At 39.8% G+C, this 17656-nt stretch overlaps 1 protein-coding gene across 2 annotated transcripts in view; it reads left to right on the forward strand.

Annotated features, from left to right (window-relative positions):
- The first annotated feature begins 5695 nt into the window (after nt 1-5695).
- PFKFB1 (6-phosphofructo-2-kinase/fructose-2,6-biphosphatase 1) overlaps nt 5696-17656 on the forward strand; it is a 177511-nt gene continuing 165550 nt past the window's right edge. The window contains exons 1-2 of one of the 2 annotated variants that reach the window (XM_053695522.1): nt 5696-5714; nt 5952-6060. In XM_053695522.1, coding sequence (XP_053551497.1) covers nt 6012-6060 — 49 coding nt within the window. In that variant the 5' untranslated portion in view covers nt 5696-5714; nt 5952-6011. Of the gene's footprint in view, nt 5715-5832; nt 6061-17656 lie in introns of those variants that run through there. The other variant, XM_053695521.1, reaches the window with a different exon arrangement.

Genomic DNA, 17656 nt, shown 5'->3' on the forward strand with positions numbered 1-17656 from the left:
CTCTCATACAACCAAAACATATACATACATAAAAAACACACTACAACACACACACACTCTCTGATACATCACACATACTCTCATACAACACACACACTCTCATACAACACACACACTCTCATACAACACACACTCATACAACACACACACTCTCATACAACACACACACTCTCATACAACACACACACTCTGATACATCACATGCACTCTCATACAACACACACACTCATACAACACACTCATACAACACACACACTCTCATACAACACACACACTCTCATACAAGACACACAAACACTCTCATACAACACACACACACTCTCATACAACACACACACTCTGATACATCACACACACTCTCATACAACACACACACTCATACAACACACACACTCTCATACAACACACACACTCTCATATAACACACACACTCTCTGATACATCACACGCACTCTCATACAACACACATACTCTCATACAACACACTCATACAACACACACACTCTCATACAACACACACACTCTCTGATACATCACTAGCACTCTCATACAACACACACACACTCATACAACACACACACTCTCATACAACACACACACTCTCTGATACATCACACGCACTCTCATACAACACGCACACACTCTCATACAACACACACTCTCATACAACACACTCATACAACACACACACTCTCTGATACATCACACGTACTCTCATACAACACACACACTCTCATACAACACACACACTCTCATACAACACACACATACTCATACAACACACACACTCTCTGATACATCACACGTACTCTCATACAACACACACACTCTCATACAACACACACACACTCATACAACACACACTCTCATACGACACACACACACTCTCATACAACACACACACACTCTCATACAACACACACACTCTGATACATCACATGCACACTCATACAACACACACTCATACAACACACACACTCTCATACAACACACACACACTCTCTGATACATCACACGCACTCTCATACAACACACACACACTCATACAACACACTCATACAACACACACACTTTCATACAACACACACACTCTCTGATACATCACACGCACTCTCATACAACACACACACACTCATACAACACACACACTCTCATACAACACACACACTCTCATACAACACACACACTCTCTGATACATCACACGCACTCTCATACAACACACACACACTCTCATACAACACACTCATACAACACACACACTCTCTGATACATCACACGTACTCGCATACAACACACACTCTCATACAACACACACACTCTCATACAACACACACACTCTCATACAATACACACACTCTCATACAACACACACACTCTCTGATACATCACACACACTCTCATACAACACACACACTCTCATACAACACACACACTCTCATACAATACACACACTCTCATACAACACACACACTCTCATACAACACACACACTCTCATACAACACACACACACTCATACAGCACACTCATACAAAACACACACTCTCATACAACACGCACTCTCTGATACATCACACGCACTCTCATACAACACACACACACTCATACAACACACACACTCTCATACAACACACACACTCTCTGATACATCACACGCACTCTCATACAACACACACACTCTCTCATACAACACACACACTCTCTGATATAACACACACACTCTCATACAACACAAACACCACACACTCGTATAACACACACACCACACACTCTCATACAACACACACACTCTCATACAACACACACACAAACACCACACATTCGCATAACACACACACACCACACACTCTCATACCATACACACACACTCATACAATACACACACACTCTCATACACCACACACACACTCAAATAACACACACACACTCTCTGATACAACACACACACACACTCATACAACACACACACACTCTCATACAACACACACACAAACACCACACATTCGCATAACACACACACACCACACACTCTCATACCATACACACACACTCATACAATACACACACACTCTCATACACCACACACACACTCAAATAACACACACACACTCTCTGATACAACACACACACACACTCATACAACACACACACACTCTAATACAACACACATACACTCTAATACAACACACACACCACACACTTGTATAACACACACACCACACACTCTCATACAAGACACACTTACGACACACACTGTCATATCATACAACCCACACAAGACACACAGTCTCCTACATTACAAACACAAGTCACAACCCAGTAATGGATACTGAACTGTGACTTGAAGAACCCTGGACTGGATAACAGGGAGTCAGACTTACTCATCATGCCTAGAACAGTCAAAATGTAACCTAAGTTTCAAAGATGTCAGCTCTCATATCACACTGGAAGGACTACACTGATAATATCTAAGTGCTCATTATGCAAGAAAACAAGTAAGTTCTTTGCTGTTTTTTTACACAAGTCTTTTTAGGTTTACTTTCCAATTTATTTCTATTATCAATTTGGCTTAGTTCACTTGGTATCCTTTGTTAAAGTGTAATCCTAGGTGAGCTCAGGAGTGTGCACGTGTCTAAAGCCATATGGCAGCAGAGTTTGCAACATTGTTTATATCACTGTTATACATATACATAGTTATAAACACTACTGCTATAGACAAGTGCACGCTCCTAAGCTCTTATCAGCCTACCTAGGTTTATGCTTCAACAAAAGATATCAAGAGAACAAAATACATTTGATAATAAAAGTAAACGGGACTGTCCCTTTAACAACTCTCACAGGGTTTAACTCATGAAAAAATTGTAGATGAATCTTCATTCCCTGTTACCATAAGCTAAAAATACACTTCATGAAATTAAAAAAATAATAATAATAATAATTCTACTTTAGATTTCTCATGAAATAAAATATTTAACGTATTAAGTGCTTCTGTATCTTATGTATGACCAAACATTTTAGAGCTTATTAATGTCCCTTTGTTAAAAAAATAAATGAAATAACAAAGTGACTATATATATACGCACATGCAGCACAACACGTTATTAAAGGGACAGTCAAGTCCAAAATAAACTTTCAGGATTCAGATAGGGCATGCAATTTTCAACAACTTTCCATTTTACTTTTATCACCAATTTTGCTTTGTTCTCTTGGTATTCTTAGTTGAAAGCTAATCCTAGGTAGGCTCATTTGCTTGAAGGCTGCCTCTAATCTGAATGCATTTTGACCACTAGAGGGCCTTAGTTCATGTGTGTCATATAGATAACATTGAGCTCACGCACGTGAAGTTACCTAGGAGTCAGCACTGATTGGCTAAAATGCAAGTCTGTCAAAAGAACTGAAATAAGGGGGCAGTTTGCAGAGGCTTAGATACAAGATAATCACAGACGTAAAATGTGTATTATTATAACTGTTGGTTGTGCAAAACTGGGGAATGGGTAATAAAGGGATTATCTATCTTTTTAAACAACAAAAATTCTGGTGTTGACTGTCCCTTTAATATCACACCTGATAACCTTAATAAATGTTTCATAGTGTTTATTCATTCATCAAATGATGTCACAGAAGGAAATTAGTTTCTCTTGAAGATTTTTACATAACACATTCTTCCTATTTCTCAATATTTTCAAGAATAGGATGAGGCAATAGCATTTGAAATTTAAACATGTTTATTATATAAAGGATCGTAAATCAAGTTTATTCTTTATGGTTTAGATAGAGCATGCAATTTTTTAAAAACTTTCCAGTTCTCTTCTATTATCTCATCCTTTGATCCTGAGCAAATATCAAGTGTCCACAGCACCTTTGTCTTAAAATAACTTTCAGCCCTTAATCATGCATCAATTAAGGGCTCAAAGGCCTGAAAACGTCGCATTTAATTTAAATTTTCCCAATAAAGGCGTTATTTTAAGACAAAGGTGCTGTGGACACTTAATATTTGCTTTGAATATTTAGAGGTTCTTGCAAAAAACCTCAGTCTGCAATAGCATGTCTACTATATTGTTGCTGAGAAACACTCTATAGGGAAGATTTATCAAGTGTCGGGCGGACATGATCGCTGTAGCGTATCATGTCCGCCCCGACATTGATAAATGCTGACCCATTCAGCCGCTAACTGGGGGTGTCAGTCATCCCGATCGTATCTGATTGGGATGTTTGCAGTCCATCACCTCAGAGGTTGCGGATGAGTTAAGGAGCAGCGGTCTTACGAGCGCTAATTCTTAAAGGGACACTGAATACAAATTTTTTCTTTTGTGATTCAGATAGAACATGAAATTTTAAGCAACTTTCTAATTTACTCCTATTATCAAATTTTCTTCATTCTCTTGGTATCTTTATTTGAAATGCAAGAATGTAAGTTTAGATGCCGGCCCATTTTTGGTGAACAACCTGGGTTGTCCTTGCTGATTGGTGGTTAAATTCATCCACCAATTAAAAAGTGCTGTCCAGAGGTCTGAACTAAAAAAAAAGCTTAGATGCCTTCTTTTTCAAATAAAGATAGCAAGAGAACGAAGAAAAATTGATAATAGGAGTAAATTAGAAAGTTGCTTAAAATTGCATGCCCTATCTGAATCACAAAATAAAAAAATTGGGTTCAGTGTCCCTTTAACTTTTGTTTCCAGCAAGCCTGAAGGCTCGCGCGGAAACTGTTGCATTTGCAGCACGGTAAATCATCCCCTAAGTATCTCATTGATCCTGAGCTACTTTTACCTACCGAGGTTTACTTTAAACAATGAAGCAAATTTGATAATAAAAGTATCAAACTCTTTATCCAAAATGCTTGGGACTGTAAAAGGTTTGTATTTCGCAATATTTGTATATTAGTATCTGTACAATGGGACAGTTTGGAGTGTGAATGAGACCAAGTGTAAACAACAGTATCTTATGCTATTTCGGCAATATTTACATGATATAATACAGCTTATGCATGCAACCTAAATGTTGTTTTATTAAAAAAAATGAATACTTGCGTATACATAGTATCATCAGAAACATAGTACAGTGCTGTAATCTGGTAATAGTTGTTATAAATAAATATAGTAGACTATAATTTACATTTTAGAACACAAGAACCAAAACAAAGCAGAGATGATTGTGACTTACTGGCAGGAATAAATGTCTTTTTTTTTTCATTTTTTTTTTTTTAAATATTATTTTAAAAAGAAGTCTGGATTTCTGAATTATTCTTGATTTGGGGATTTGTAGCGGTAGAAGTAAATTGGAAAGCTTTTGCTCTGTCTAAGTCATGAAAGTTTAATTTTGACTTCACTGTCCCTTTAAATAAACTTTTGAATGAGTAAGTTTTAGTTTTTGCTCTGCTAGCTGTGTAAAATGCTTTCACTCTCACATGGGAAGCACTGTAATATTACATAGATGTAGGACACAAAAAGCCATCAGAACAGTACATATAGTGTACAATGCACAAGCTTCCTTTGAGGAATGCACAGTTTCCCAACAGTTCAGTCTGCAGAACAGAAGTGTAAATCACTCCCATTGTTATGACAGCATCTGCTACTAAATGGATTTGCTCAAGGTCATAGGTGGGTGTGCGCAGGTTTAGAGCCAGTGCCTAGACAGGCTGAGAGGCGCAGGTATCAGATCCGCCTGCCTTTAGCTTCCTTGCACTGCAGGTCATTAATGCTGAGCAATGTGGTGCAGGTCAGTACGGGAACACTTGACATCTCCTTGTTCCTGATCTGATGGTGCAACTCCACATTCCCCACAAGTTATAGGTCAGGCTTCCTGGGATTGGCCCAGAGGATTACTGAGTGTAGCAAGAACAGCAGCTGCTTGGGAAGTATATTAAGCTTCCGTCAGTGAGACAGAAAGGGCAGACGATGATTTTATTTTTATTCTGGCTGGGCAGCACTTAATGTCACCACTGGTTTATTTTAGGTGTCGGAGTGCCGTGGAGCTGGACACTGCGCCTGGCCATAGGGTCACCATCACAGCACAATGGAGGACAATAGCGAAACGTTGGAGGAGAAGACCTCTAGGATACCAGGTAAGGGTGCTTACAGTGACCCCAAGACATAACCTGGTGCCGGGGTCTTGTTTTATTCCTATATAGGCCTCTGAGATGGCTGAAAGGGCTGAGGGATTAGTACTGGTAACTGTGTGTCTAACAGACATCAGCAGAGTAACACACTTGGTAATGATTAGACAAGTTTGTGTTACTTTATGGGGAGTAAATTACTGGAGGTCAGGCTGGACTTTTGTTTTTTACCTGCAGCACTGCTGATTGTTCTGGTCTTGTTTTGTGTGTCCTTTTTTTAACAAATAATTAAAAGAAACTCCAGAACTTTTGTCAATAATATGTAGTTCCACATAAACAAATTCAGAATGAGTGATTGTTTAGGAAGTAGCGCAGTGATGCAAATACCCGCAGAGGCAGACAAAAGTACACAGGATCAGTATGGTGCATGCGCTAGGTGCAGATTAGAGGAGCAGTTGGTGCGCTAGATTCCATAAACATCACTGGGTTTGTGTGCTAGTCACACACTCCGCAGATACAGTCACTGCAGGCTGAACCGCAGGTGTCCTACAAGCTGATTCATTTAGCTCTATATAAAGAGGTGCCTGGCAGGAAACTGAGGTTTAGCACAGTAGCCCCTGGCACTGCTAAAAACTGCGTCAAATCCAGCTGCAATGCTGTGCAGTGTAACCTGCAATCGCTTCTAGTTCTGTAACATCCATCATTTACATCTTTTCACCTATTCAGAGAACAACTCTCAAGCACTGCCAGACAGATCAGTGTGTTTTGCAGATTAAAGGTAAATATGCTGAGAGCCATCAGACAAATCCAGGTAACGTGTTACTCAGTTCACACTCTGGCAATGTGAGGCCTGTGTTATGTATATACACTGTATACAAGCTCCTCAACGTGATGTGAGTAAAGCTCACATTGTGTGCGGTAACGTGCTACAGATGTCTGTGCTTCTCATGCAGTGTGCAGTGAGCGCGTACTTAGCTGGGTGGCATTCCATGTATAATATTTCTCTTTAATGAATCATATGAGGTACCTTATAGGCCTAATAGTAATAGGATTTGCAGATGTAAGTCCCTATGTGATATGGAGATCAGTGGGAGCCTAGATAAAAGTGTAATATCTCCCCTGGGAGATAGGATACCACCCCAGTCATGCACCTTGGGATTCTAATACTAGCAGGTGACGTGTGCACGAGAATTACAAGTGCACCCCTGGAGTGGTAGCTGTGAGGGAGCGCTGTGATACAAACAGCAGCGGTGTTCATTAATTGATTCAGGAGCAAAGGAGGAAAAACAGTATTGACAATGAGACCTAATGAGTTTGGCAGCAATTTTTTAAATTCACCAATAATACGCTAGATTACAAGTGGAGTGCTAATTTATGAGAACGAGGCTCCCATTGGAGCCCATAAAAGAGCGCTTTCGTGAGCACAATGCTTCCCTGCAATGCGAATGTTAGATCGCATTAGCATTGCTCCTAACTTGTAATGCCAGCGCTCATTTGTGTGCGCTGGTATTACTAAGTGGAGGTCAAATATCGATTTCGCAAAAGCAATATTTTGCCCTCCACTTGTTATCTAACCCAATAATAGCTCAGTGATGTGTGTCATAGTTTAATTTTTAGTAATGTTATAATTACTTTTTATAAATCTCCAAACACTTTGTTTCTATCATACATGGATATTGTGAACAACGTGTTTAATTAAAGGAAAGTTTAAGGGGTCGATTTATCAAGCTGCCGCGGACAGGGGCACACATACGCAGCTTGCCTCTGGCGGGCTAAATTCTGCTGCCTGAATTCAGCATTGCACATGAGCGCTATTTTGTGCATGTGTGAAATCCCGCCCCATGCCCGTGCACAGCAAATCCTGAGCGGGCAGGAGCTGTCAATCTCCCCGATCGGACGAGACCAGGGAGATTAAAATTCACCAACTAAGATGTGGCGAAAGGTTAGAGAAGCAGCGGTCATAAATACGGACTGCCGGTTCTCTTGTGAGAACCTGCAGCCGTAGATGTGCGAAGGAGTTGATAAATCGACCCATTAAAGTGTAAAAGTGTGACTTGAGCTGTATTTTTAACTTTTTATTCAACCAAAAATGATCATATTCATTAACATGTGAACTGAATGTGCACAAGAACTCACTGGAAACAAGTTATGAGCACAGCCGATATAAACTGCTAGAAACAGACAAATATGTGTTTCCTAGAGATTAAGGTTGTTAAAATTCTGCAAAACGCTGCCTGAACAGTGTGATGTATTAGTGCGCCGCTGTTTAATTCTTTTGTTGCAAAATATTTGTGGTGTTTACACAGTGCGAAACCTCTGAAAAATCACTTCATAACCTAGTCTAATGGCATGGAAGCAGGGTGGATAAGAATCAATCATTTTCTTAAAAAAAGAAAAAAAGAAAAAGATTTTTATTTAAAGGGACAGCCTAATCAAAATTAAACTTTCATGATTAAGATAGGGCATGTAATTTTAAACTACTTTCCAATTTACTTTCATCATCAAATTTGCTTTGTTCTCTTGGTATTCTTTGTTGAAAGCTAAACCTAGGTAGACTCATATGCTAATGTCTAAACCCTTGAAGGCCGTCTCTTATCTCAGTGTATTTTGACAGTTTTCACAGCTATACAGTGCTAGTTCATGTGTGCCATATAGATAAACATTGTGCTTACTCCTGTGGAGTTACCTAGGAGTCAGCACTGATTGGCTAAAGTGCGAGTCTGTCAAAAGAACTGAAATAAGGGGGCTGGAAGAAGGTTCCTAGATACAAGGTAATCACAGAGGTAAGAAGTGTATTAATATAACTGTGAATTTGTGTCTTCACAAATAACTTGCCCCTTCTTCATAGCAAAAATGCTATAAAATAAATATACAAAGTGGAGAAAGAGACAAAGAGACATAAACCCAACATTTTTCTTTTATGATTCAGATAGAGCCTACAATTTTCAATAACTTTCAGATTTACTTCTATTATCAAATCTGCTTCATTCTCTTGGTATCCTTTGTTGGCCCAGCAATGCACTGCTAGGAGCTAGCTGAACACATTGGGTGAGCCAATGACAAGAGGCATATATGTGCAACCACCAATCAGCAGCTAGCCCCCATTAGTGCATTGCTGCTCATGAGCCTTCCTAGCTGTGCTTTTCAACAAAGGATACTACGACAATGAAGCAAATTCGATAATAGAAGATGGAAAGTTGTTTAAAATTACATGCTCTGCCTGGATCATGAAGGTTTCATTTTGACTTTACTGTCCCTTTAATCCCATTGTTCCCCTGCAAATCTATGTACACAGAATCAACCCCTTGCTAAGTTTAAAGAAGCTCAATGAATAGAAGATTGTTTGGAGTGGAATAGATCTGCACAAGGACCTAAGTGTGAGGAGGGAGGGGCAAGCAGTAAAAATTGAAGTGAAACCTGTAACGTTATTGTTTTAGTTAAATAAAAATACCTTCCCATTGTTAGGACATTCTATGCCATTCCAACTTCACTGGGCTTTAGCGACGCTAGAACGAAATGGAACGTCCTAACCATTCGGCTGCCCTGAAACCCTTAGTCACTTCCTATATGGGATTGCGGGCTGGGGAGCGTGTCTAGCATCACAGGCACTCCCCCCTGACCCGATCCTTTCATTGAAATCACGCGATTGTTCACGCAATCGCGTGATTTCAATGAGAAAATCGGGTCAGGGGGGGGGTGCCTAATTTAAATTTTTACTAATTGTTTCCATTGGAACTTTGTTCCAGTGTAGAAAAACGAGTACCAGCAGGAAAGGGTTAAATTGTTATTTTTGAGGTAATGATTATTTTTCTCCTTCCAATAAAGTACAGCTGTAAAGTTGATAAAAAAATGAATGACTGTAGATAGTTCACCTCCCAATAATTTATGTAGAAAACTGTGATTTAAATCGGGTCTTACTGACTAGTGATTTATATTGTGATGTAAATTGATTTGTTTTAAATCAAATCCACCCTGATTGGAAGCCATAAAAGACACGTGTATAACCTCTGTCAAGTTTTTGTGTCGCTCATTATATTAAAAACCTAACGTAACATACATGTATGTCATTTCAGTGGTGCATGTGTAGATGCAGGGTTCTTGCTTTTCACAAAGTTCTGTATAATAGTTTCAGTTCCAGAACTGAATGCTTGTCGTATTTGTTTTTGCACAAAAGTCACTCGTAGTCATGTGAAGTCACGGATACATAATGGCGCCTAGCGATGTGCGGCACAAATATATATCTTTTCTCTGACACTATTTTGCACATCATACAACAAAAGCACAGTAGTCTCGTGCATCTCAGGCTCTGAACCTGTCAACCAGACCTGTTTGCCATTGCTGTGCTGACACAATTAGTTTATTTAGCTGCTCTGGGACTGAGAATAAACAGAGGGCGCACGGGCACACCAGGACACGCTGCTGTGAGTAGCCGTATAGATCAGCTTAATGCTTCCCAGGGAGCAGTTGGATCAATAGCTGTCAGTGACGTCAGTAAAGCAGCGCCTGTCAGTGTGAAAAACAATTCAATGAGATGCTTGTGTATTAGAGCTGTTTGCTAAAGTTATTAGAGGCCTAAGGGTATATAGCGGTTAGTGATTTTTTATAGCGAGAGAAAACAGGGATTTCATTCATTCAAGTGTTATATCTATCCCATCAACTATTACTGATCCTTAATCTGTTCCTTTTGCCAGACGGCTTAGGCTTTTGTAGCTGTCATTTACAATTTGAGTTTCGCATTTGTCATATTAAAGGGACATGAAACCTACATTTTTTTATTTTATAATTCAGATAGAGAATACAATTTTAAACATTCCAATTTACTTATAGGCGTCTATTTATATATGTGTGGACAGACATGATCTGCTATAGCGAACCATGTCCGCCGCACATCGATAAATGCCGACACCATATGCTGTCGGCATTTATCATTGCACCAGCAGTTCTTGTGAACTGCTGGTGCAATACCGCCCCCTGTATATTCGTGGCCAATCGGCCACTAGCAGGGGGTGTCAATCAGTCCAATCGTACATGATTGGGCGGATTGCTATACGCCGCCTCAGAGGTGACGTATGAGTTTAGGAGCAGTGGTCTTAAGACCGCTGCTTCTTAACTCCTGTTTCCGGCGAGCTTAAAAGCTCGCGCGGAAACAAGGGGAACAGGGGCCATTCGACCCTTGTTAAATAGACCCCATATTATCTAATTCTTTAGATATACTTTGTTGAAGAAGTAGCAATGCACATGTGCGAGCCAATCACACAAGGCTTTTATGTGCAACCACCAATCAGCAGCCACTGAGCCTATTTTGAACTTATTTTCAGAGAATGAAGCAAATTAAATAGAAGTGAATTGGCAAGTTGTTTAAAATGACATGCTCTTTCTAAATCATAAAATAAAAAAAATAGGTTTCATGTCCCTTTAATATTAATAATTTTATTTTTTTTGGTAATAATTGGAATGAAATAATTGATCCAGCTAATACCAGTAAGTATTATATATTTGTATGTATTCTAATGGTGGTTTGTGGTATACAGGAATTAGTGCACGGTTGCATGAGTAAGGTTCTGAGGGTAACATCCCCTAATAATCTTCTTTTTACACAAAGACCACGGTGCTTTTGTTAGAGACGCTAATACAAACACTTGGGTTATCTGAATGTGCAGCTTTCATACTTATCTCCCTTAAAGGAATATGAAACCCAAACGTTTTCTTTTGTGATTCAGACAGAGCATACAATTTTTTAAAAGTTTTCAATTTACTTCTATTATCAAATTTGCTTCGTTCTCATGATATTCTGTGTTAAAGGGACAGTCTACACCAGAATTTGTATTGTTTTAAAAGATAGATAATCCCTTTATTACCCATTCCCCAGTTTTGCATAACCAACACAGTTATATTTATATACTTTTTACCTCTGTGATTATCTTGTATCTAAGCCTCTGCAAACTGCCCCTTTATTTCAGTTCTTTTCACAGACTTGCAGTTTAGCCAATCAGTGCCAGCTCCCAGATAACTTCACGTGCATGAGCACAGTGTTATCTATATGAAATACGTGAACTAACACCATCTAGTGGTGAAAAACTGTTCAAATGCATTCTGAAAAGAGGTGGCCTTCAAGGTCTAAGAAATTAGCATATGAACCTCCTAGGTTAAGCTTTCAACTAAGAATACCAAGAGAACAAAGCAAAATTGGTGATAAAAGTAAATTGGAAAATTGTTTAAAATTATATGCTCTATCTGAATCATGAAAGTTTTTTTTGGCCTAGACTGTCCCTTTAAAGCGGTACCTAGGTAGTCATCTGGAGCACTACAAGACAGGAAATAGTGCCGCCATCTAGTGGTCTTGCAAATGGATAACATTATTGCAAAGCTGCTGCCATATAGTACTCCAGAAATGGGCCGGCTTCTAAGGGCTAGATTTATCAAAGCAGAGGCGGACAGGGGCGTGTATACGCGCCCCTGTACGCCTCAGCTCGCCTGTGGCGGGGCGAAATTACCCGCAGGTAATCACCATTGCACACAAGCGCAATTTTGCGCTTGCGTGCAATCCCGCCCCCTGCCCACGCACAGCCAATCATGCTCGGGCAGAAGCTGTCAATCTCTTCGGTCGGATTAGACAGCGGAGATTAAATTTTGCCACCTTAGAGGTGGCGAAGAGGTTAGGGAAGCGGTGGTCTGGTGACCGCTGCTTGTTAAATTACGGCAAGCAAGTTCTTGTGAGAACTTGCAGCCGTAGGGCTTTGATAAATCGAGCCCTAAGCATACAGTCCTGCTTTTCAACAAACAATACAAAGAGAACAAAGCAAATGTGAAAATATAAGTGACTTAGAAAGTTGTTTAAAATTGCATGCTGTGCCTTAATGAAAAAAAGCTGCTTTGTATGTGTGCAGCCCCATGAATAGACAGGTTATGCTCTCTCATTACCCCAGCCCCCAAAGTTAATCCTTGACCTTTGAAGACAACTTGCTTTGTTCACTGCACATTCACACTCTTGCTATTTACTAGTGAAAGCCATAGACAGTAATGTGTGACCTCTCTTGCTTGTCTCCTGGTGCTGTGTGACCACGCAGTCTATACCAGCATCCCCCGCATGGGAAAGCCTATACCAAAACCCCCCTTCTGCCTAGCGCAATGTGTTCCCCCATCCCCCGCATGGGAAAGCCTATACCAAAACCCCCCTTCTGCCTAGCGCAATGTGTTCCCCCATCCCCCGCATGGGAAAGCCTATACCAAAACCCCCCTTCTGCCTAGCGCAATGTGTTCCCCCATCCCCCGCATGGGAAAGCCTATACCAAAACCCCCCTTCTGCCTAGCGCAATGTGTTCCCCCATCCCCCGCATGGGAAAGCCTATACCAAAACCCCCCTTCTGCCTAGCGCAATGTGTTCCCCCATCCCCCGCATGGGAAAGCCTATACCAAAACCCCCCTTCTGCCTAGCGCAATGTGTTCCCCCATCCCCCGCATGGGAAAGCCTATACCAAAACCCCCCTTCTGCCTAGCGCAATGTGTTCCCCCATCCCCCGCAGGTCCCATAAGGCTTCCAGATAAGGCTTCCAGATAACGACCCCCAATCTGTCTCTATCCCCACAGGTATTTATTTGTTATTGTCCACATGTTCAGCTTTATTCCCTTGCTCCAACTTAGGTAAATGTCATTTGTAGCAGAAGAAATTGAAAAAGATATGAAACCCAAAAATGTGATTCAGACAGAGCATACCGTTTTAAACAAGTTTCCAATTTAGTTCTATTATCAAATTTGCTTAGTACCCATAATATTCTGAGTTGAAGAGATACCAAGAGAACAAGGTAAATTGATATTTGAAGTAAATTAGAACGTTCTTTACAATTGTATGCTCTATCTGAATTGGGAAAGAAAAAACATAAGTTTCATATCCCTTTAACCCATCTCCGATTACTAGTATGACTATATTGCTAATTATTGTTTAGTGATCTATTTCCAGATAGACAGGTAGAAGTACTTGCTAGTTCCAATATCCAGTCTTATATATAAATGTATACCTCATATGAACATTATCAGGGCTATTTATAAATAACGTTCCATCTGCTAATCAAACTCACATGTATGGCAGCACGAATATAGGGTTGCCACCCAGCCGGTATTTTACCGACATGGCCGCTATTTTTAAGGTTCATGTCAATGTAGAAAATAAATAATAAATATTGAAAGAAAGCCCTTGTCAAAGTGAAACATCTTCTGAGTGTGATGAATACTAGTTATAAACAAATGAGCATTTAAAATCAGTCCTAGCAGCTTTAGGTTTTAAGTTATGCTGTTTATTTATTTATTCAAAATTATGTTAATGAGCATGGCCGGTATTTTCTTTCAAGAAAGGTGGCAACCCTACACGAATACCTGGGGGACATCTGCAACTCTTCTACCTATATTATTTAGGCAGGAAACCATATGGGCTGCAGTTCTTAGCTATATTGTCAGATACAGCTATTCAAAATAATAAATCACATATAGGTCCTCAATCCCAAATGGTTTATTTATATTATTATATTATATAAAAAATAAAAACATAAGGGTTTACCTGCCCAAAGTGTGTCCTCCACATAGATCCGCACCAAAATACAGGACAAAAGGTCTCCAGATCTTTATTAGAGAATTCTGTTGTAATTTGTATAAGGTCAGAGGTATCAGTGTAGGAAGGGGTTAAAGGGAGCTTATAGGGTTAATGGTGGCTTGCTGGCAGAAGGCATGGAGCTTCAGCACTGTGTTTGTGTGGCAGAAAGTTTCCCAGGTGTCCATACTGGAGTGCACACATGACCTGCCGTAATACGGCTTCATAAGGTCCCATAGATTTGTCGCATTTCTCTTTGAATAGACAACGGAATACAGGAATGGCTTGACCTATATGAAGCCATATTTTGGGGCCTAGTTATCAAGCCGTCAACCTCAAATATGCTGGAATTCCACAGCGTATTTGTGGCGAGGCTGATACGCCTTAGTTATCAAAGGCTCGAGACCGGCAAAAGTAGAATTTTGTGACGTAAGCATCGATCCGCCGGACTCCGTCCGACACAGATCGATTCTTACGTCACTCCAGATGTTCCGCACACAAGTGCGGCACAATCTCACTACTTTTGCTAGTTATCAAAAAACTAGCAGGTACGCTCGGCACTTTTGCGGCCCAGCGTACCTGGTTTTCAATCGGCCACCCCTGGAGGCGGCGGATCCCATAGGAATCAATGGGAGTCTGACCATAGCGAAAGTACAAGTTCGCTGCTGACAGACATCCCATTGATTCCTATGGGAGCTGTCTACACCTAACACCCTAACATGTACCCCGAGTCTAAACACCGCTAATCTGACCCCCCCTACACCGCCGCAACTAAATAAAATTATTACCCCCTAAACCGCCGCTCCCGGAGCCCACCGCAAGCTACTCTATACATATTAACCCCTAAACCACCGCTCCCGGAGCCCACCGCAACTATAATAAATGTATTAACCCCTAAACCGCCGCTCCCTGAACCCGCCGCAACCTATATTAAATGTATTAACCCCTATCCAGCCCCCCCTACACCGTCGCCACCTATAATAAATTTATTAACCCCTAATCTGCCCCCCTACACCGTCGCCACCTATAATAAATTTATTAACCCCTATCCTGCCCCCCACTACGCCGCCGCCACTGTAATAAAATTATTAACCCCTAAACCTAAGTCTAACCCTAACGCCCCCCTAACTTAAATATTAATTAAATAAATCTAAATAAATTAACTCTTATTAACTAAATGAATCCTATTTAAAACTAAATACTTACCTTTAAAATAAACCCTAATATAGCTACAATATAAATAATAATTATATTCTAGCTATCTTAGGATTTATATTTATTTTACAGGTAACTTTCAATTTATTTTAACCATGTACAATAACTATTAAATAGTTATTAACTATTTAATAGCTTACCTAGCTAAAATAAAGAGAAATGTACCTGTGAAATAAATCCTAACCTAAGTTACAATTACACCTAACACTACACTATACTTTAATAAATTATTCCTATTTAAAAATAAATACTTACCTGTAAAATAAACCCTAAGATAGGTACAATATAATTAATAATTATATTATAGCTATCTTAGGATTTATATTTATTTTACAGGTAACTTTGTATTTATTTTAGATAGAATAGTTATTAAATAGTTATTAACTATTTAATAACTACCTAGCTAAAAGAAATACAAAATTACCTGTAAAATAAATCCTAACCTAAGTTACAATTAAACCTAATACTACACTATCATTAAATTAATTAAATAAACTACCTACAAATAACTACAATTAAATACAATTACATAAACTAACTAAAGTACAAAAAATAAAAAAAGCTAAGTTACAAAAAATAAAAAAATAAGTTACAAACATGTTAAAAATATTACAACAATTTTAAGCTACTTACACCTAATCTAAGCCCCCTAATAAAATAACAAACCCCCCCAAAATAAAAAAAAATCCCTACCCTATTCTAAATTAAATAAATTTCAAAGCTCTTTTACCTTACCAGCCCTTAAAAGGGCCATTTGTGGGGGCATGCCCCAAAAAGTTCAGCTCTTTTGCCTGTAAAAGAAAAATACAACCCCCCCCCAACATTAAAACCCACCACCCACATACCCCTAATCTAACCCAAACCCCCCTTACAAAAACCTAACACTAATCCCCTGAAGATCATCCTACCTTGAGTCGTCTTCACTCAGCCGAGCCACCGATGGAACTGAAGAGGACATCCGGAGCGGAAGAAGTTAATCCTCCAAGCGGCGCTGAAGAAATCTTCCATCCGATGAAGTCATCATCCAGGCGGCGCTGAAGAAGTCTTCGATCCGGCCGATGTCATCTTCAAAGAGGCGCTGAAGAGGTCTTCTATCCGGGCGAAGTCATCTTCCAAGCCGGGTCTTGAATCTTCCTTCCGCCGACGCGGAACCACCTTCTTCACCGACGGACTACGACGAATGACGGCTCCTTTAAGGGACGTCATCCAAGATGGCGTCCCCTCAATTCCGATTGGCTGATAGGATTCTATCAGCCAATCGGAATTAAGGTAGGAAAAATCTGATTGGCTGATGGAATCAGCCAATCAGATTGAGCTCGCATTCTATTGGCTGTTCCGATCAGCCAATAGAATGCGAGCTCAATCTGATTGGCTGATTGGATCAGCCAATCGGATTGAACTTGAATCTGATTGGCTGATTCCATCAGCCAATCAGATTTTCCTACCTTAATTCCGATTGGCTGATAGAATCCTATCAGCCAATCGGAATTGAGGGGACGCCATCTTGGATGACGTCCCTTAAAGGAGCCGTCATTTGTCGTAGTCCGTCGGTGAAGAAGGTGGTTCCGCGTCGGCGGAAGGAAGATTCAAGACCCGGCTTGGAAGATGACTAAGGTTAGGATTTATTTTACAGGTAATTTTGTATTTCTTTTAGCTAGGTAGTTATTAAATAGTTAATAACTATTTAATAACTATTCTAACTAGCTAAAATAAATACAAAGTTACCTGTAAAATAAATATAAATCCTAAGATAGCTATAATATAATTATTAATTATATTGTACCTATCTTAGGGTTTATTTTACAGGTA

The sequence above is a fragment of the Bombina bombina genome, chromosome 12, assembly GCF_027579735.1.
Source record: "Bombina bombina isolate aBomBom1 chromosome 12, aBomBom1.pri, whole genome shotgun sequence".
Lineage (NCBI taxonomy): Eukaryota > Metazoa > Chordata > Amphibia > Anura > Bombinatoridae > Bombina > Bombina bombina.